The 20,798-nt window shown below is 47.5% G+C and overlaps 3 protein-coding genes across 7 annotated transcripts in view; 2 read left to right on the top strand and 1 right to left on the bottom strand.

Moving 5' to 3' along the window:
- Positions 1 to 10,419, top strand: part of Exosc4 (exosome component 4) — an 18,912-nt gene extending 8,493 nt beyond the window's left edge. For 2 of the 5 annotated variants that reach the window (XM_023723883.1, XM_023723884.1), the window contains exons 3-5: positions 4,373 to 4,417; positions 9,679 to 9,885; positions 9,989 to 10,419. In XM_023723883.1, the coding sequence (XP_023579651.1) occupies positions 4,373 to 4,417; positions 9,679 to 9,885; positions 9,989 to 10,375 (639 nt within the window). In that variant the 3' untranslated portion in view covers positions 10,376 to 10,419. The other 3 variants (XM_004638885.3, XM_023723881.1, XM_023723882.1) reach the window with 3 other exon arrangements.
- Positions 1 to 11,487, bottom strand: part of Oplah (5-oxoprolinase, ATP-hydrolysing) — a 29,089-nt gene extending 17,602 nt beyond the window's left edge. The window contains exon 1 of the mRNA XM_023723875.1: positions 11,226 to 11,487. Within this exon, the coding sequence (XP_023579643.1) occupies positions 11,226 to 11,460 (235 nt within the window). The 5' untranslated portion in view covers positions 11,461 to 11,487. The remainder of the gene's footprint in view (positions 1 to 11,225) is intronic.
- A 13-nt stretch (positions 11,488 to 11,500) lies between these two features.
- Positions 11,501 to 14,958, top strand: Gpaa1 (glycosylphosphatidylinositol anchor attachment 1). Its single transcript, XM_004638884.2, has 12 exons — positions 11,501 to 11,676; positions 11,910 to 12,089; positions 12,175 to 12,286; positions 12,519 to 12,666; positions 12,751 to 12,852; positions 12,941 to 13,137; positions 13,212 to 13,408; positions 13,500 to 13,653; positions 13,822 to 13,917; positions 14,063 to 14,253; positions 14,334 to 14,504; positions 14,623 to 14,958. The coding sequence occupies exons 1-12, from the start codon at positions 11,603 to 11,605 to the stop codon at positions 14,864 to 14,866; spliced, it is 1,866 nt and encodes a 621-aa protein (XP_004638941.1). The 5' UTR covers positions 11,501 to 11,602; the 3' UTR covers positions 14,867 to 14,958.
- The last annotated feature ends 5,840 nt before the right edge of the window (positions 14,959 to 20,798 follow it).

The following is a 20,798-nucleotide window of genomic DNA, read 5'->3' as shown; positions in this document are numbered from 1 at the left end:
AAGGGCCTGAGTTCAATCCCCGGTTCCACAAAAAATAATAAATAAATAAATAAATAAATAAATAAATAAATAAAATTACATAGGTTTACAAGTTTAGAAAATGGGTAGGAACATTAGAAGTGGTTTTAAAAGTGTGGAAAAGGCTTATAAGAGTGTGAGAAGGGTTTAGAAAACCTTAAAATATATACAAATACTAAATAAACATTGCTATTTCACTGATTTTCACTTATTACAGGGGTGCTTGGAATGTAACCATTGCAAAAAATGAGGGTATTCAGCACCCTTGCCATTTTTCCTTTCTGCTTGTCCCATTTCACTGTCCGCTCAAGCTATTTTTCCTTTCTGACACAAAATTCATTAAACTTAGCTGCTTTTTCTTTTCTACTGTGTGTGTGCAACATCCAATTCTTTGTTTGTTGTCCACAAGACCCTGGAAACCTGTCCCAGACCCCACTGCCCACAGTAACACTCAACATCTGTACCTGACCTGACATCTTCATGACATCAGATAAGGCCTTTGAAACACATCACTAAACCTGACAACCTTAAAGAGAAAATGGGGGCCTTAACTTGCCTCAGGAAGGTCCTAAAAGAAAGCATTTCAGGATGCATCAGTAAGAGGCACAATTAGATTAAGCAGAATCAAAGAAATGTCCACTTCCGAGAGCATACAGATGTTTGAGAGATGAGACCCACTATGACCATTGTTGGAGTTGCTTATATGGCCTTGGGGTATGCTGAAAATGGGCTAGGATTTTTTCTAGTTATTTATTGTTTACCTGGTATCTCTTGCCTCGAGATTAGGTTTCACCCATTGGTGGGTGAAAGCAAAAACTGACTTTATCAACTAGATTAAAATACAAGCTATTTGTATGTGTTTCAAGTTTAGAGATACGACACCCAACTAATAGTACTGTTTTTAGGAGAGAGGAAGTCTTTAGAATTCATGGATTTAAAGTATTGGGAGAAATGCACAGGATAAATTTACAGACTTCTCACATCTTTAAGATTCCTAGAGATTTAGAAGGAACCTAGGAGGAAAAAGGCCTAGAGTGAAAGACAGTATGACCTTGGGTAACTGTATCTTGAAGCTTTAGTTTTCTACAGATCCCTCAAAATTACTTTTTTTTCTGCTGGGCATGGTAGCACATGCCTGTAATCCCAGCACTCAGAAGGCCGAGCCAGGAAAATAGTTATGAGTTCAAGACCAGCCTGGGCTACAAAGTGAGCTCAAGGCCAGCCTCAACTGCACAGCAAGACCCTGTCTCAGAAAGAGACAAAGAAAAAGTAGGAGGAAAGGAAAAGGAGAAGAGGAAGAAGGAAGAAGGAAGAAGGAAAAGGAGGAGGAGCAGAGGAAGAAGAGGAGGAGGAGCAGAAGGAAGAAGGAAAAGGAGGAGAAGGAGGAGCAGAGGAAGAAGAGGAGGAGAAGAAGCAGGAGGAGGAGGAGCAGAGGAAGAAGAGGAGGAGCAAAGGAAGAAAAGGAGCAAAGGAGGAGCAGGAGGAGGAGCAGGAGGAGGAAGAGCAGGAGGAGGAGAAGGAAGAGGAAGAGGAGAAAAAATAGGCAATGAAGAGGAGGGGGAAGAGAAAGAAGAATGACAGAAATTTACTTTCCCATATTTCTAGAAGCTCAATCAAAACTGATTGTATGAGACTAAAGTGTTTTTCTTAGAAGAATGCTTTCTTCTAGAGGTTCAAAAGAGAAGCCAAAACCTGCCTTTTTTATTCCTTGGCTTGTGGATCTACCTGTCCAACCTCTGTCTCTGCAGGGTTACATGCCCTTTTCTGCAGTCAAATTCCCCTTTTCTTTCCTCTTATAAGTATGCTTGTGGTTGGGTATGATAGTATGCACTTCTAACCCTAGCACTTGGGAGGCTAAGAAAAGAGGATCATGAGTTTGAAGTCAGCTATGTAGAAAGTAGGAAGCTAGACTGAATTATATAATGAGACCCCAACTCAAAAAGAGAATGTTTGTAACTCCCAGAACACAGCAGGAGAATGCTGAGTTCAAAGACAACCCAGCCAGAGTGAGTTTAAGAACACCTTGAACTACATAGGCAGACCCTGTCTCAAAAAAGTTTGATTATATTTAGCACCCAGCAGGATAATCCAGGTTCACCTCCCCATCTCTAGATCTGTAACATACTCACAATGGTAAAGTTCGTTTTACCAAGTAAGATGACATTCACAGGCTTCAGGAGTTCAAACCTGAACATCATTTAGGCAAACACTGGCTGCACTTAAGGCAGACTGGAACACACTCTTATCACATAGATCCCTGGCAAAAGACAGGGGCCTCTTTGGCTTTGGGAACTAAAAACACAATCTTTGGCTAATCTGTGTCCCAACATTAAACTGTGCTCCCCCAGATACAACTTCTAGGAAGCCAGGAACTAGGGCTCAAATCAAGCAGTGACATCAAAAGCTGTTTATTAGAGGGAGAGGGAGACCAGACTTCACAAAGCTGGTCCAGATAGGCCACTTAATGAGCCCCAGGAAGATGGGCTAAGCATAATGCAGAGTTACTGAGATATTGTCTAGCCAGCTGTGGTGGTGCACACCCCTAATTCCAACACTCTGGAAGCTTGGGCAGGAGGATGGCAAGTTTGAGCCCAACCTGGGGAACTTAGCAACTTTAATGAAACCTGGCCTTGAAAAATAAAATGGGGGTGCCGGGGAGATGGCTCAGTAGAATAAGTGCTTGCCTGGCAAGCACAAAGGCCTGAGTTCAATCCCTGGTTCCACAAAAAAAAAAAAAAAAAAGAAAAAAAAGAAAGAAAGAAAGAAAAAAGAAAAAGAAAATGGTTTGGAATATACGTCAGTGCAAATGCTGTGCGTTCAATCCCAGGTACTAGGGGAAAAAATATCTAAAGTATCTTTTTCAACTAAAAATAATAACACATAAAAGAAGCAGACATCAAACCTGAACATCATTTAGGCAAACACTGGCTGCACTTAAGGCAGACTGGAACACACTCTTATCACATAGATCCCTGGCAAAAGACGGGGGCCTCTTTTATATAGTGACTTTTATATAGGAAAAAGTGACTTTTATATAGGAAAAAGAACAGGTAAGAGTAACTGCCCTTAGGGAGCTCAGATTTTAGACTTAGCAAGATGTCAAAGTTTTACTTATGCAGGGGCCGAGAACAGAGTAGCATGGTGTAAGGGATAGACTGTAACCTGATAAATGGTCCTCCCTAGGTTTTCTTCATGTTACCTAATTGTATGCAGATCATACACAAGCCAAGCACGGTGACACGTATGCCTGTAATCTCAGCATTCTGGGAAGCTGAGGCAGAAGGACATCAAGTTCACGGCCTGGGTAATTTAGTGACTTAAAGAGACCCTGTCTCAAAATAAAAATTAAACACGGAGAAGAGATTGGGAATATAGCTCAGCATGAAAACCTTAGGTTTTTCAATTCCCAGTACTATAAAAAGAAGGTGAGGTGGTGATGTAATTCAGAGCAAAGCTCAGTTCGATTCCCAATACAGTACCACAAAAAAAATAAAGGCCAAAGGGCCCTAAAATCATGATTCATGTTTTAAAAAAGTCTGATAGAGGTTTCCTCAAATTTAACCAAGTCCTGCTGGGAATATAGCTCAGAGGCACAAGCACCTATCTGGCAAGTGAAAGCTCCTGAGTTCAAAAGCCAGTACCAAAAAAATTTATTTTCTTAAACAAGTCCTAAAAGTTTACAAGATATTCCTAGCATGAAGGAGACTGAGGAAGGAGGATCATGAGCTCAAGGCCATCCTGAGGTTCATAGCAAGTTAGTGCAGTGAGACACCGTCTCAGAGAAAAATATTTACAGGATATTACCTGAAAGAGGTGCTCCCTAAAAGCAACTTATCTAAATTATAAGCAATAAAAATAAATTTTGATTAAACATGTTAGGAAGACAAGGCTGGGCACTGTAGTACACACCTATAGTCCCAGTACTCAGGAGCCTGAGGCAGGGGAATCATAAAATTTGAAGCCAGCCTAGTCTACAAAATGAGCTCAAGGCCAGCCTGAACTTCACAGCACGACCCTGTCTCAAAGAAACATAGAGGCCGAGGAGCTGGCTCAGTTGAATAAGCGCTTGCCGGGCAAGCGCAAGGGCCTGAGTTCAATCCCTGGCTCTGCAAAAAATAAATTAATATTAATAATAATAAAACATAATAACATCAGAAAAACACTATCTTCTTCAGAGGGTAATAGAGCATGCCTCCAAAAATGTAGGGAAAGCATGTTGGGGTTAATAACATGTTAGGCAGTATACCAGTTTTCTGAATTTTGCAGTTTGTGATATTTGCCATATTTTGAAAGTTTTGTTACATGTTAGGGTGCATCTTTATTTAATTTTGGTTATATACTTTCTTTCTTTCCTTGCAGAACAGAATATATCAGGCCAAAGACTGCTCTCCTTCGAAAGGCAAGTCTGCACAGCCGGCTGGGCTAAGGAACACGGTTTTGGCATGATTCCCACTACTGGTAATAGTGGTACACTGTGTCTAGACGATCGGTGCAAGTAAGTATGGTTTATGCTGAGTATTTCCTTCTGGGAGTCAGGAATCTGGGTACCTACAAGAGGGTGCCCGTGTAGGCTATATGCCATAAAAACCCCAGGTAGAGTCTATGTTCTTCTCTGCTAGACAGTACCACACCCACGCTACCTTTGTACTGAGGCCCCAGGGAGAGGGCTCTGGAAGCTTGTACTTGACTTTCTTTGGACTTCATCCCATGAACCTTTTCCTTTGGCTTATTTTTATTTATGTATTTTCTTAGTAACAAGTCAGTCGTGATTCTTTACATGTTCTCCCAGCAAATCACTGAATCCAAGGGTGGTCTTGGCATCCCTAAGACATCCCCCAAATTAATATATACTGGAGTCCCCCAAATCTGAGACCATTCATTATGTAACCTATAGCTGGAATATAGGGTCAGAGGAGCTAGGGTGTAAAGGGGCAAGCGGCCCCAGACCCTGAACCTATGTTGCCATGTCCTGGGAGTAGGAGACTCTTTTCTCAGGGGACATAGCAATGATTCACTGAGCTGGAAGCAGCAGCTGCCACTGGATCACTTTAGATTCCTTAGGCTGAAAACTAATATTGTCCTCACTGTTCCAAGTTACTAAGGCCCATGAACCTAGATGAATTCCCCAAAGCATCTTAGTAGTATAAATACGTATAGTAAAGACTGGACAGGACAACCTCAATCCAAAAGAACATGGACAGCTGTAGTGCTCAGGTAGAAGGGTCAGGATGGCTACTGGCAGATGATGGCCCATCATGGTTTGAACCAGCTGCAGCTGTGTGTGACTTGCTCACAACTCTTACACTCAGCCTTAAAGAAATCACAACCTCTGTGGAAGGATCACTGTGACTTCTGGCCTTAGGCTCCCTATACCAGAGCATATGGCCCAGCCCATGCCAGGATATTCAGTCCACCTGCTTTTCTTACGGTATAAAAGTGGCACTCTTCTCATTGAGGAAGTGTCTGTGTCCCCTTCCTTTAATCCTTGGGAGACCACTGTGACTGCCTTACCTCACAAGGTCTGGCAGGAATGACACTATAACTTGGAGGCTGGATCACAAGGCTGCACATTCACTGTACAGTCTCGAGAGCCTCACCCTGAGAAATTGGCTGAATGCTTCAAGAAAGCCAGGCCACATGGAAAAGCCAAATGCAAGTGTGTGACAGCTCAGACAGTCCTGCCTACAGCCAGTACCAAGCACCAAGGTTATGAGGAAGCCTTTAAATGGCTGCAGCCCCAGGAACTAAGTGCAAGCTACTTAGGCAAGCCTAAGTAATCCCCAGAATTTTGAAAGATAATAATCAAATGATTTTCATTATTTGAAGCCACTGAGGTTATGTAGCAAGATGTAACAGAACACAGTATTTCTTGCTACAAAGGGTAAAAGAATTTGCAGTTCCAAAGGGAAAAAATGGAGGCCCATTTGACTGCAATGTGGGAGCTGGATGTCATGGAAGGACACAAATGATGAGAGGTGCCAGATGTGGCCACGCTGGGACACAGCGTGCTGGTCTTCCTGGGGCCTCTCAAGGCAAGACTTTCTCTCTCTTTTCAGTTAGTACTGCAACACAGAAGGTCCATGCAACCACTCTCAGACTTGGAACGTAAGCTGTGGCCAGGGGGCTCACAGACTTCCTGCTGGCGACACTGAACTCTAGCAACCAGAAGCCTGCAGAGGTGGTAGGGAGAAAAGCCACCCCACTTTTATTGCCTGTAGGGACATCACCCTGTTTTTTCCTAACTGGGATGAACTAACACACAGGTTGAAACACACCAGTTACATATGCAAGAGCAACAACACAGGACTGTACACACCAAGGGTGACAAAGCTTGAAGCATCATGAATTCAGCTGGGTGTGGTGATGCACACTTGTAATCTCAGCATTTGGGCAGCTGAGGCAGGAGGATCTCTTTGAGTTGGAGGCAAGCCTGAACTACATATGTATCAAGACCCTGCCTCAAAAATAAACTCAAAAGGGGCTGGTGAGATGGCTCAGTGGTCTGGGGCACCTTCTTAGAACAAGCTAAGCTAAGCAAAACACAGGTACTGTGGTTCAATCCCCCAGCACCACATGCCAGCCAGCCCCGCCCCCTGGTGGGCTGAGCTGGCCACACACGCACTAAATAAATAAACAAATAAAATTTTAAAAAATAAAAATAAATAAATAAACTCAATAAACTCAATAAAGCCCCCAAACACATGCCAGATCATAGGGCAGGAGCAGGAATATATTCTAGTATATCCATCCCATGATTATCAAGTAATCAATTTGGAGAAATGTAGTAAGAGGGTTTTTTTTTTTTTTTTTGAAGGAGTGTTTTAGTTAGTTCCTTGACAGTATAGCTTGTTGGGAGCCACTGAAGCTGGAAATTGGTCAAGTGTGTGAGAGCAGGACCAGGCTTTAACGCCTAGAGCAGTCAAACTACCTCAGTCCTAGCAAAAGCATGCTGTCTGGTTAACGTCAGCTATTAGTCATCAGGCAACCTTGTGTGAAGTGATAGCAACTTAGCAAAGGTATAAATAAACACCTCTACTGTTATTCCGGGGGTGTCTGCCCAGCAGGCAACAGGCTACCATCTTATCCAGCTCTTGTTTCTTTTCCTCATTTCTGCCACAGAGGAGTCCTACAGGAGCTTGAACCTAGGCCATTTACACTCTAACTCTTCTTTAAGACAGAGTCTCACTAAGCTGTTAAGGTACCCAGGCTGGGCTCACATTTCTGATCCTTTGCCCTCAACCTCCCATAGTACTGGGATTACAGGTATGTTCCACCATGCCCAATTTCTAAGTTTTTGGTTTTTTCCAAAGAACCACAAAAAAACTGGTTATTAAGTGATCCCATTAAAAACAAAAACAAACTTTGGTGACACAAATCTGTAATTCCAGCAACCTGGGCAATTTAACAAGATCCTGACTCAAAATTAAAACAAAAAACAAAACAAGAAAACTTAGAAGGGGCTGGGGACGTTCCTCAGTGGTAGACAAAATACTTGCATGGCACATACAGGCCCTGCATTTAATCTCCAGTATCTAAAACATACACAAGAATTGCAAAAGCTACGCTGTAGCTATATGTGCACAAGTACACACATCTGTGTATAGTCTGAATTTTCTTTTTCTTTCTTTTCTTTTTGGACAGAATCCACTACTTAGGCCAGGCTGGCTTCCAATTTGCTAACCTCCTGAGCCACCATGCCCGGCTTGTGTATGATCCGTATGCAACCCAGTGGCATGGAGAAAATCTGGGCAGGTCCATTTTTAAACGTGGACAGAAGAATCAAGAGAACGAAAATATTAAATCTGCTCTACAAAAAAGTTTAACCAAAAATTACATCTTTTTTTTTTTAGTTAATAAATATATAAAAACCAGAAGAGAACCTAAAATTAATCTCAAACCGGGTAATCCCAGCACTCAAAAGGTTGAAAGGAGGGTCGCTGCGAGCTCGAGGTCAACCTGGGCTACAAAGTAAATTCAAGGCTAGTCTGCACTGCAAAGTGAGACCTTGTCTTTATTTTTAAAAAAAGCGTCTCAGTTCGGGCGAAATCCAACCTGCAGCTGCCGTCTCTTCCCCGCGGTCGCTGAGGCCAGGATAGCCTAGCCACTCGCGCGCCGGTGCTCGAAGAGACCCGAGCAGGAAAAACAGGCTGGAGAACCTTCTGCCGGGAACCGCCTTCCCTCCCCTAGCGCGGAAGTGAGAAGCGGAGCTGCGGACGCCGGGGCTTTTCAAAAACCCGGACTGCCGGGAGTAGGCGGTCCCTGGAACCGGAAGGTGGTCTGGCCTCCAGAAACCGTACGTTCGAGAGGCCAGAGGCCGCCAGGAACCGTAGCTCCCCGGAACCCGAAGGAGGACGGACCGCCGGAAGCCGTAGCTTCCGAGCCGGAAGGAACCAGCTCGCCAGATACCAATAGATCTGACCGACAGGGGCCGTGGGGAACTTGACTTCTCTGGAAAGCAGAGAACCGAGCCAGTGGCATGGCGGGCCTGGAACTCCTGTCGGACCAGGGCTACCGGGTGGATGGGCGACGCGCTGGGGAGCTGCGCAAGATCCAGGCACGGATGGGCGTGTTCGCGCAGGCGGACGGCTCGGCGTACATTGAGCAGGGCAACACCAAGGCGCTGGCCGTGGTCTATGGACCGCACGAGGCGAGTGTGCGGCGCGGGAGCGGCGGGGCGATGGGGAGCGTCTCCGTTTGCGCAGCTGAAGGCCGAGCAAACGCCAGGGTCTTCACAGTGCACCTCCGGGTGGGCCCTGCACTCTGCGGTTCCTCGACGTGCCAGGCTCAGCCGTTCAACTCCCATGTCACTGTCGGGATGAGCCTCTGCGATCCACTACAACACGCTTCCTTGCCTTTCTGCACCTACCACCTCAAACGTCAGTTTTACTTTCTCGTCTTTTCCCCCCAGGATTATACATTTCCGGAGAATTGGGCCTTTAAATAAAGCTGTCTGCTTTTATTGCTGTGTTGTAAACATTGTAACAGGGCCTGGCCAGCGCAGAATTTTAAAAATGTTTGCTTAGTGCATATGCGTATTTGGTAGATCAGCCCTCTAAAAGATGGAAGAAGCCAGGCATGATGGGGCTTGCCTGTAATCCCAGCAAGTTGAGGCCATCCTGGGCTACACTGTGAGTTCAAGAGCAGCCTGCACTACACAGTTAGACTCTGTCAAAAGAACAAAACAAAACAGCAGGCCACTGGTAGAAACAAGCATGGCATTTCTGCAGAGCAAAAGGGGAGGATTGGAGGGGTAGGTGTGATAATTGCAAATGAGGTTATAGAGCTTTCAGCGACGTAGGGACCCAGGGACTTGTGGACCAGAAAAAGGATGTGGAATTTTATTATATACATAATGGTAAGCCTTTGGAAGGTAAGCAGAATGTATGTGTGGAGATGAGTTACAATCAGACTTGTGTGATTCTAAGATAAGAGAATAAGAGAATGAATGGGTTGGGAGGAAATGGAGCAAACAGTGGATAGAGGCATGCACCAAGAGAGGTGATGGTGACTTAGACTGGCAAGTGACCCCTGAGCTGTTTTGGAGAGAAAGTATCTGCTCTTCTCTGAGAGACTGGAGGGAGAGGAGAAAGGGAGCTTCAGAGGACTGGGAAATAGGAGCTAGAAGAAGTAGGCCTGGCTTATTTGTCCTTTCTCTTCCAGATTCGGGGCTCCCGCTCTCGGGCCCTGCCTGACCGTGCCCTAGTGAACTGTCAATATAGTTCAGCAACCTTCAGCACAGGTGAGCGCAAGCGAAGGCCTCACGGAGACCGGAAGTCCTGTGAGATGGGCCTTCAACTACGTCAGACCTTTGAGGCAGCCATCCTCACACAGCTGCACCCACGCTCCCAGATTGACATCTATGTGCAGGTAAACCAGCTACAACCCTCAACCAGGGAGGGAAGGGGACTGGAGGATATCAGGGTAGCTGGAATGCTAGAGTGAGATGGCAGGTCTGAGACTTATGTCCCAGCCCCTGAGAGGGGTGGTTTCTCTGCAGGTGCTGCAGGCAGATGGTGGAACATATGCAGCCTGTGTGAATGCAGCCACGCTGGCAGTGCTAGACGCTGGGATACCCATGCGGGACTTTGTGTGTGCGTGCTCAGCTGGCTTTGTGGACGGCACAGCTCTCGCAGACCTCAGTCATGTGGAAGAAGCAGCTGGTGGACCCCAGCTAGCCCTGGCCCTGCTGCCAGCCTCAGGCCAGATCGCACTACTTGAGATGGATGCCCGGCTGCATGAGGACCACCTAGAGTGGGTGCTAGAAGCTGCTGCCCAGGCTGCCCGAGACGTGCATACGCTGCTGGACCGAGTGGTCCGACAGCATGTGCATGAAGCCTCTATCTTGCTGGGGGATTAATTACCTGGCCACCTAGAAGAATAAAGCCCTTTTTTCTTTCAACACCTCTATCTGTACAGTGTTTCCAGGGCAGCTCAGAATCCAGCAGAGTTAGCCTGGTGCTATCTCCTGGACATGACTGGTGTACTGCTCTCTCACATGAACAACAGGCCTCTTTGTAATCTCAAGATTCAAACTTTGAAGAGGAAAATAGGAGGGGAGTGAGGTGAGGGTGTCCCTGGGTGGAAAGAGCAGCCTGGACGATAAAAAGCCACATCCTCAGACAAAGTAGCCTGTCGTGCTTACCTCAGCACAAGGACTGAGGGAGAACTTGGCTGGCTGTGAGTACCCATTATAAAGATACAGGACGAGAGGTTAAACTAAGTCCCCTCTTCCCCTAGGAACTCTCTGGGCCTCTTCTGCTCTAAAATTACAACAGACTCCTGTTCTTACCTGATCATTTCCCTCGGTTCAGACCTTACCCCTGGCCCACCATGCACCCTCTTAAGCAAACTTCTCCACCCACCTCCTGCCTTCCAACCTGCCTGAGCCCTGGCCTGGACAAGAACTACATACTCCCCTCTTTCTGCTCCACACACCTAGCTCTATCGAAGCCCGTGTGACCCGCAGTTCAGTATGCAACTTCCCTGCAGGATCTTACATCTGACCCTGATAGTCCTTGTTCTGAGCCCAGAACCCAGATGACTCGTAGCACATACCCACTGTCGTTTTTTGGTACCTAACATTCATAAAAATGATCTTCCAATACTTAACCCTCACTTCACAGAAGGCCCTTCTGCCCCCACGCTAATTCACAAGGCCCTCAGGCAGGCACCTGTGCTCCGAGGGCTGACCCCGGCTCTCCACCCACCTGCCCTGCGCGCTGTCGTCTGAAACTTGCCATCCTTTCTGTCGGCGTACTGTCGCAGCCTCCTATTCCGAGGGCGGGCAACCCCCGCTGATCCCTTCCAGCGCGATCGGTACTGCCCTCTCGCGCGCCTCTCCCAATTGACGACGAACCCAGACTCTAGTCCCGCCCTATCCCATGCTCCACAGCTCTGGAGACTGCGCAGTAGGCAAAGAGGCGTGGAAAATGCTCTGAGCATGCGCAGCGGCGGCGCGAAGTGATGGGACCGGAAGTGAGTCTGGGCGCGAGCCCCCGGGTGTGACAGGAGTAGCTTACGCTCCTCTGCCCTACCTGGTGGCGCGGGTAGGGTACGGAAGCCGCGCGTCCTACCCCGCCCCACTATGGGTCTCCTGTCCGACCCGGTGCGACGGCGCGCTCTTGCCCGCCTCGTGTTGCGCCTGAACGCGCCCCTCTGGTGAGGATGGGCTCTGGGGAGGAGGGGCCGAGGCCCGGACTAGAATTACTAGAGGCTTCGCTCCGGCAGGGTCCCTCCCCACTGTCAGCATAGTGCAGTGTCAGGCCCGGGTTCAGCGCTCCGGCATCCTGGGTGCCGTCACTCTGGGTGTAGGTCCCTGCGACCCCTGGTGCAGAGGTAGTGGCCACAGCCGGCGTCCCAGGACCTCTAAGTACCTCTGTCGTCTCTCGCAGCCTGCTCAGTTATGTGGCCGGCATCGCCTGGTTTTTGGCGCTGGCTTTCCCACCACTGACCCAGCGCACTTACATGTCCGAGAACGCCATGGGGTCCACCATGGTGGAAGAACAGTTTGTGGGCGGAGACCGCGCCCGGGCCTTTGCTCGGGACTTCGCTGCCTATCGCAGAAAGTCTGGGTAAGTAACAAAGCGGTGGGCATCGGGAAACCACTGGTGGCCACGGCCAGGGACCCCTATACAGAAGCTCTCTTTGTGTTTCCAGGGCTCTGCCAGTCGCCTGGCTGGAGCGGACGATGCGGTCAGTAGGGCTGGAAGTCTACACGCAGAGTTTCTCCCGAAAACTGCCCTTCCCAGATGAGACCCACGAGCGCTACGTATTGTGGGAGGGGATGTACCTGGGATGAAAAAGTACCTTGGAGGGGTGGCCTGGGCTGAGAATCATGTTGGAGGGTGTCCTGGGGCCAAGAAAGTCAATGGGAGGGATCTAGGGCCAGGGAGAGCCCCTTGTGGTGAGCACGGTATTGTCTGGAGAATAGGGTGGGGGGAAGGCTTCAGGGCTCTGGTGTGGAGTTAACAATGAGGCTTCTCTACCAATCCTGTATGCAGATGGTGTCAGGTACCAACGTGTATGGCATCTTGCGGGCCCCTCGCGCTGCCAGCACCGAATCCCTGGTGCTTACTGTACCTTGTGGCCCTGACTCTCCCAATAGCCAGGCTGTGGGACTTCTGTTAGCACTTGCTGCCCATTTCCGAGGTGAGGCTCTGGGTCTGCTGGCCAGGCCCAGGGAGGGTTTTGGCCAGTGCTCCAGGTCCTAGTGACCCTACCTTTGGCCTCCAGGACAGATTTACTGGGCCAAAGATATCATCTTCCTATTGACTGAACATGATCTTCTGGGCACTGAAGCTTGGCTTGAAGCATACCATGATGTCAATGTTACTGGTAGGTACTCTTGCCTTGTCTTGGTCCCTCTCAGAGTCAGTTGTCCTCACCATTGCACCTTCTGATATTTGTTTGCTTGATTCTACAGGCATGCAATCATCCTCCCTGCAGGGCCGGGCTGGGGCCATTCAGGCAGCAGTGGCCCTGGAGCTGAGCAGTGATGTGGTCACCAGCCTTGATGTGATTGTGGAGGGACTCAATGGACAGCTGCCCAATCTTGACCTCCTCAACCTCTTCCAGACCTTCTGCCAGAAAGGAGGGCTGCTATGTACACTTCAGGGCAAGGTGAGACCACCTGCCTAGGAGCACAGGGCCTCAGGTAAGGGGTTTATCTGATCCTCTCCCCTGTGCCTCCAAAGCTGCAACCCCAGGACTGGACATCGCTGGATGGACCACTGCAAGGGCTTCAGACACTGCTGCTAATGGTTCTGCGGCAGGCCTCTGGCCGTCCCCATGGTCCCCATGGCCTCTTCCTGCGCTATGGGGTAGAGGCCCTCACTCTTCGTGGCATCAATAGCTTCCGCCAGTACAAGTATGACTTGGTAGCAGTGGGAAAGTAAGTAGCTTGTGCTCATCTCTGCCTGTTTGGGGCGGTGTCAGCAGAGTTGAGAGATGGCTGCTGACCTTACATCTGTGTACCCTGACAGGGCCTTAGAGGGCATGTTCCGCAAGCTCAACCATCTCCTGGAACGCCTGCATCAGTCCTTTTTCTTCTACCTGCTTCCTGCTCTCTCCCGATTCGTCTCCATTGGCCTCTATATGCCTGCTGCTGGCTTCTTGCTCCTGGTTCTTGGTCTCAAGATATCCTGTACCTGCACTGTTTACTTATAACCAGCTTTGAATCCCCTCAACTCTATCCTGGGGACAATCCTTGATCTTGCTCTGGGAATAGGGTGAGGGGAGCCCTGGGTCCTATCTAGCAGAAGCAGATCCCATCATACTTTTTATGGGGTCCTTGACTCGGACCATGCTCTGGAGCTGTGGATGCAACTACATGAGGCTGGAGTGGGCCCTGAGGAAGGTGGGGGATCCCCTGGACCTAGCACGCCTCTTCTCCCAGCACAGGTGATGATGCCCCTTTCTGCATTTGGGTAGGTTTCTAGCAACCAAGTTGTACTTTCTGCTGTCCCTAAGCATCAGCTAGAGAGGAGGTTGTGGGGGGTGCTGTTCTGGCCCTACGTTCCATCTCCAGGTACCTATGTGCCTTTAGGGTGTGGGGCTGGCCTCGCTCGTCGCACCCCTTCTGATCTCTCAGGCTGTAGGCCTGGCCCTCTACATCTTGCCTGTGCTGGGTCAACATGTGGCCACCCAACACTTCCCAGTATCTGAGGCTGAGGCTGTGGTGCTCACACTGCTGGCAATTTATGCAGCTGGCCTGGCCCTTCCACACAACACCCACCGGTGAGGCACTGGGCAGGGCAGGTGGAGGCAGGGGCCCCTGGACATGCAGGCAGGCTGCCTCTGAGCCTTTCTCTTTGCAGGATGGTGACCACACAGGCTGCAGACAGAGGATGGATGACCCTGAAACTAGTGGCTCTGATTTACCTAGCACTACAACTGGGCTGCATTACCCTCACAAACTTCTCACTGGGCTTCCTACTAGCTGCCACCATGGTGCCTGCTGCTGTACTCACCAAGCCTCATGGGCCCCGGTATGTGATAGTTGGTACTCCCATCCAACAGTATTTTTGCCCTTCCCCACAGCGTACACTCTCATTCAATCCACTGTCCCCACAGCAGAATTTACTCTGACCTTGCTCCTCTACCCAGGCCACTCTATGCTGCCCTGCTGGTGTTGACCAGCCCAGCAGCTGTGCTCCTGGGCAGCCTGTTCCTGTGGCGAGAACTGCAGGAGGTGCCACTGTCATTGGCGGAAGGCTGGCAACTTTTCCTGTCAGCACTGTCACAAGGCGTGCTAGAGCACCACACTTACGGTGCCCTGCTCTTCCCATTGCTGACGTTGGGCCTCTATCCCTGCTGGCTGCTCTTTTGGAATGTGCTTTTCTGGAAGTGAGGTCTGCAAGTGACACATGTTGGGGCAGGGCTCCCCCAAGCCCCCTGTTCTACCTCCATGGAAAATAAAGAAGTACTCTGTTTCAGCTGTTCTTTGGGCTCCTGGCCCACTTTCATCCAGGGGTCTGAGTTGTGGACTGGGTCTTGCTTTTCCCCTAGTATCCTTTCAGCTTCCTTAATTATAGAACCTCAAGTTCAGTGTGAACATAGTCCACCTTGCAAGAAGATACGCCATCTGTGTGGCTAAGCATGGCCTTTGGACTGTGCTGTAGCCAACAGCATATAAGCAAGGATACGTTTCAAGGAGAGTCCTTCCACAGAGACTACCCCTCAAGCCACATTCTCCTCTCCTGAAACCAGGGTTGCAATTTGTGTCTGGGCCAGAAGGTGCCATTGTGTTAAAGAGAGAAGGTGGCAGCAGGGTGTACCCTGGCTGTTCTAAGTGTCAGAACCTGGCTTCATTTGCAGGAAGGAGAAACATATTTCCACCTGTAAGCATTACTTGTAACTTCTGGTCCTCTGATCCTGTTCTGCTTGACACAAGGGACTGCAGCTGAGCTGCAGTTGATTGAAAGAATCATGGAGATTACTGATTGTCAACTGAGTGGGTTTGGAAGTAGATAAAAAGGTAGGATGTAGACAGGCTCTGGCTTTGGGTCATTCACCAAAAAGACAAGGCTTGTACACAGGTGCCACAGAGTATGAGTTCCCTTGGGTCAAATATGAGCAATTATTGTCCTCATTTTGTAAATGGATGCAGAAGAGGTAAAACAACTTGCTCAAAGGTTTATGACAGAATTGTCATTTTAGTTTCACTGTACACGTCTTAGATGGGTAGCAACTGGATGCTTAATGAACATTTATGAAAGCAGGTGTTTGCTGATTCCTGTCTTGAGAGTTCATGAGATGGAAGCCTAGGTGACAACTGTTGGAAACATCCTAGAAGTACATTTAGCCACATCTTGCATAGTATAAGGATCTGTTGGGGGCTGGTGAGATGGCTCAGTGGTCTAAAGCACCTACTTAGAACAAGCTAAGCTAATAAGCAAAGCACAGGGACTGCAGTTCAATCCCCCAGCACCACATGCCAGCCAGCCCCGCCCCCTGGTGGGCTGAGCTGGCCACACACACACAAAATGAAAATAAATAAATAAATTTATAAAAAAAAAAAAAGGATCTGTTGGTCTCAGTGTGATCCATTGTACATGGGAAGAAACAGTGGCAGGAATGAGGAAAAGATAGACAAAAGCTGGGTTATTTGGTACATCTGTCTGATTGGCAAGGTGAGCCCTGAACAACAAACAGTAAGAGCCTTTATTTACACTTTTACGAAGTTGCAAGACACAAGATTGTCTAGCGACTAATAGCCTACAATGTCCAGGCAGGATGTTTTTGTAAATACTGAGGTTGCTTGACTGCTTTAGGCAATGAAGCCTCATCCTGCCCTTCCATATAGGATCAATTTGAGCTTCTGGGGCTCCCAACAGAGTAATACAGAAAAAGCAGAAATTGGAAGACAGCAAGTGATTGCAGTGGTTTACAAAGATACCCAGTTGAGCTGAGCATGTTAGGACATACCTGTAATCTCAACACTAGGAAGGCTGAGGCCAAAATAAGACCTGGTCTCAAAACTGGGGGTGGTGGGGGGAAGCTTGTGAGTGCATACAGTCAGAACTGGATAGGAAACACTCATCTGGTTACTTCTTGTCACTCACTATAGGATACAAACATGGGACAGGGGCAAGTCTTTTCTTAGCACAGTGTTGAGCACAGGGTAGGATATTCACGTGTTGTTATTTGTTGAAGGGAGGAAGAAGGCAGAGAGAAGAGTAGAAATGAGCCACACAGTCCAGTGGAAAGCTCCTAGGCCTCCTGCCAGGTCACTGTCTGTGTCCTTATCTGAGCCCAGAAGACACTAACGAGCAGGGAAGATAGGTGAGCCACCAGGGCCAGACCTACATTGTGGCTTTGGGGATGGAGAGCCACAGATTTCCTATATTCAGCAAATGATGGGTAGGACAAGGCTGTCAGCAGAGTTTCTGATGGCCAAGGCTGTCTCTTCATAGGCAGGGTAATGGGAGATACCCTCAGGAACATGGAAGCCTTTGCTTCAAGGCCTGGATGCCTTCCTAGGATAAGCCCCCCCCCCCCAGACCTGAGGAGGAAGGAGATGGCTAAGAGCAGGGGGCACAGACACACAGGCCCTCCAATAGCAAGTTACCTAGAAACCTTGTGGCTGCTATGCAGATACTAGGGTAAAAACGATGAAGAGACATGGAATATCCTTCTTAGGACCAGGAAAAAGCCTGAGAGTCTGCCTCATAGCCGAGGGCAAGGCCCTGGGCTGACCTCCTCCTGGAACCTTTCTGGTGTTCCTGTTCTCTGCTCTCTACTGAGACTATTCCTCATTGCCTTTCCTGGGGCTGTGGTGTGAGATTGGGGCTTTGTGTTCAAGTATCCTAGACCACCCCCCAAGTCCTACAACAACTACACTTCTCACTCATGTTCAGGGTCCCTGGCCCAGCGTCCACTTCCAAACCCATCCCTATGTGGCCTAAGCCCCTCCATTCATCTACACAATTGTTGTGGTTTGGTTTGGGTTTTGGGGGGGTGGGGTTGGCTTCACTGGCCTTGAATTTATGATAATCCTCCTGCCTCAGCCTTCCAAGTGCTGGAATTATAGACATGTGCCGCCATGCCTGGCTCATTTATTAGCTTTAATAATTTGTGTGTGGGTTATTTATATGCATACTTTCCATATATAAGGTACCACACAAAAGATAAATCAGAGATATGAAAAATGCATGTAATTTACAACTAGAAATAGTTTTATATTTTCCTTTCAACTTTAGATGCTTTTCCTGTCATATTTCTTGCTAGTTGAACTGCCCAGAACCTCCTGTATTCCACTGCATAGCGATGGTAGGTACAGGTGCCTTCCTCCCTCTTGACCTAGGGAGTAAACTCATTCTTTTTTTTTTAAATCACTGAGTATGTTGTACACTGAGTAGATTTCACTGAGGTTTCCCTTTGACATTTTATCATGAAAATGTGACAGATTTCCCTTATAGTAGCCCCAGTTCTTCAGTTTTACTTTCTCAACTTCAGTTACCCTGTCAACTTTAATTTGAAAATATGAAATAACAAATCCGGAAAGGAGCCCTGAGATGGTCTTGGTGGTACATGCCTGTAAGCTCTATAGTTCTGTAACTGAGCTTCATTGAAGATTCTGGTTGGTGCTCAGAAAATCTGAATACTGGGGCCGGGGAGATGGCTTGGTGGAATAAGTGCTTCCCTGGCAAGCACAAGGGCCTGAGTTCAATCCCTGGTTCCGAAAAAAAAAAAAGAAAATCTGAACACTGCTAAGGGCCAGATGTGGTTGCACACGCCTGGAATCCCAGCATTTGGGAGGCTTAGGATCATCTTGAGTTTGAGGCCAGCTTGGGTTATACGGTGAGTTCAAGGCCAGCCTGAACTCCACAGTGAGACCCTGTCTCAAACAAATGATGGGATAAGTATGTTTGAAGTCAAGAGGAATATTTGGAGTGGGAGTCATGACAGTGTGTCTTTTACTATAATACATTTTTAAAAATTTAAGCATAATTTTCTATCATACTTCACATATACAAAAAAACAGCATATAGGGTTCAGGACTATCTGGTTTTAGGAATCCGCTCATGTTCTTGGAACACATCCCTCAGGATGAGGGAGGACTTCCATATTTTGCTAAGATGATAAATCATATTGACTTTTTTTTTTTTTTTTTTTACTTTTTTTTTTTTTTTTTTTTTTTTTTTTCCTGGTACCAAGAATCAGACACAGGACCTCACACTTGCCAGGCAGGCACTTTTGCCACTGAGCTATATCCCTGGCCTATCCTTACATTCATTAGGAATATCCCACTTGTTCATGGTGTGTTATGCGCTTTGTAAACATTGGATTTGGTTTGCTGGTATTTTGTTGAGGGTGTGTGTGTGCATGTATATGTTGCTAGAAATTGAACTCGGGGCTGCACGTGTGCCAAACAGGTAAGGGCCTGCCTGTTGTTGAAGAGTTTTACATCTTTGTTCATAAGTAGTGATGTTCTATATTTTCTCTCCCTCTATCCCTCTCTCCCTAACAGGGTATCACTATGCAGTTCAGGTTGGCCTTGAGCTCACTTTGTAGCTCAGGCTGGTCTTTAACTTGCAACGATCCTCTTGCCTCAGCCTCCTGAGTGCCAGGATTATAGGCATGTGCCACCACATCCAGCTTATTTTGTTTCTTTAAAAAAAAAAGTGTTTTATTTTCACTGTTTTTCAATTCTGTAATTTTTATCTAGTTACCTTTTGTATAACTTTAACTCTTTATTGACATTCTTTCACCTACTGAGTAAGATGCTGTTATGGTTTGTGTCTAGTTTTCCCTGCAAAGCCTCCTACAGCCATGGGGCGGCTTCTGGAGTTTGTGATTGATTCTTTTTTTTTTTTTTTTTTTTTTGTGATTGATTCTTGATCCAATGCTGGGATTGCAGGTGTGAGTGCTACATCCTGGCCCTGGGGTGGGTCATTGTATTGCAGTGTAAGGAGGGGAGAGAGGCTGGCTAGCTGCCACAGCTGCTGTTCCTCCTTTTGCTTGCTGCTCTTTGCCACTTCCATGAAAGTTTGCTGTCTTTCATGTGCCTGTCTACCTTGGAGCCAACTGAGTATGGACTGAAACCTCCACAAGCTGTGAGCTAAATAAGCCTTTCCTTCCTTCATTTTGGGTGTTGGGTATTTTGTTCCAGCAACAAGAGAAGAGTAACTGAGACAGACACTATTCTTATCTTTCCTTTAGTTCTCTCTCTCTCTCTCTCTCTCTCTCTCTCTCTCTCTCTCTCTCTCTCGTATGTATTTGGTATAGGGTCTTACTATGCAGCACAGATTCCAGGTGATCTTGTTTGCAGCCTCCCTAGCCCTGGGATTACAGGCCTGTTCCACCATACAAGGTCTTAGTGACCGGCCGAGCATGCCCAGGGGGCAGTGCCAGCAGGGCATGTGGTGCCAGTGATTGAACCCCTGTCTCTGCTCTTGCCTAAGCAGTCATTAGTCCGCTGAGCTATCTTGGTGGCCCTCTGGTATTTTGTTTTGTTTTTTCTTCAAGTACAAGGGCTTATATTCAGAAAGTACTGTTACCACAGCTCTTTTTTTATTTTTTATTTTTTATTTTGAGACAGGAAGGGCTGGTGAGATGGCTCAGTGGTCTAAAGCACCTACTTGGAACAAGCTTAGCAAAGCATACGGACCCTGGTTCAATCCCCAGCACCACATGCCAGCCAGCCCCGCCCCCTGGTGGGCTGAGCTGGCCACACACACACACACACACACACACACACAAATAAAAATAAATAAAATTTATTAAAAAAAGAGAGAGACAGGAAGTTTCTTGCAAGTGGCCAAGCTTGCCCTCATACTTGTGATTTTTTTGCCTCAGACTCCTGCTTAGCAAGGATTACAGGTGTGTGCCACTTTCTGGTATCTTTTCGTTTAGTTGGGTTTTTGTTTTGTGTGGTTTTTTTTTTTCCCCCGGAACAGAGGATTGAACCCAGGCGATTGAACTCAGGTCCTTGGGTTAAATTACAACTGAGCTATCTCTAACCTTTTATTATTATTTTGAGACAAAATCTCATGAGATTGTCTAATGTTAAAAGTTCCATCACTTATCCAAAACCAAAGAACAGACTTCAGGGGCAAGAAGAAAAGAAAAAGTAAAGCTTTTTATCCAGCCTTACAAGGCTGGATATCTTCTGAACAAACACACCGAGAGTGGATGCACTGAGTAGTTTATCCCCCAGCACACAGGTTCCTTTCTCTGGTTCCTTACTGGCTGAGTACTGTGGGAAGTACAACCTTCCCAGGTCTTTGCTATACCCTTGGCTCTGTAGGTTTTCTTGTCATGAGTTTAAAATCCAATGA

This window comes from Octodon degus, unplaced genomic scaffold, assembly GCF_000260255.1.
Source record: "Octodon degus isolate 3935 unplaced genomic scaffold, OctDeg1.0 scaffold00104, whole genome shotgun sequence".
In the NCBI taxonomy this organism is placed as follows: Eukaryota; Metazoa; Chordata; class Mammalia; order Rodentia; family Octodontidae; genus Octodon; species Octodon degus.
The sequence above is the reverse complement of the archived record's forward strand: the minus strand, read 5'-3'. Positions and strand labels throughout refer to the sequence as shown.

Coding starts and splice junctions, on each gene's coding strand:
- Gpaa1 (XM_004638884.2), top strand. CDS start 11,603: ATGGGTCTCCTGTCCGACCCGGTGCGACGGCGCGCTCTTGCCCGCCTC. Junction 11,677..11,909: donor CGCCTGAACGCGCCCCTCTG/GTGAGGATGGGC, acceptor CGTCTCTCGCAG/CCTGCTCAGTTATGTGGCCG. Junction 13,138..13,211: donor TATGTACACTTCAGGGCAAG/GTGAGACCACCT, acceptor GTGCCTCCAAAG/CTGCAACCCCAGGACTGGAC.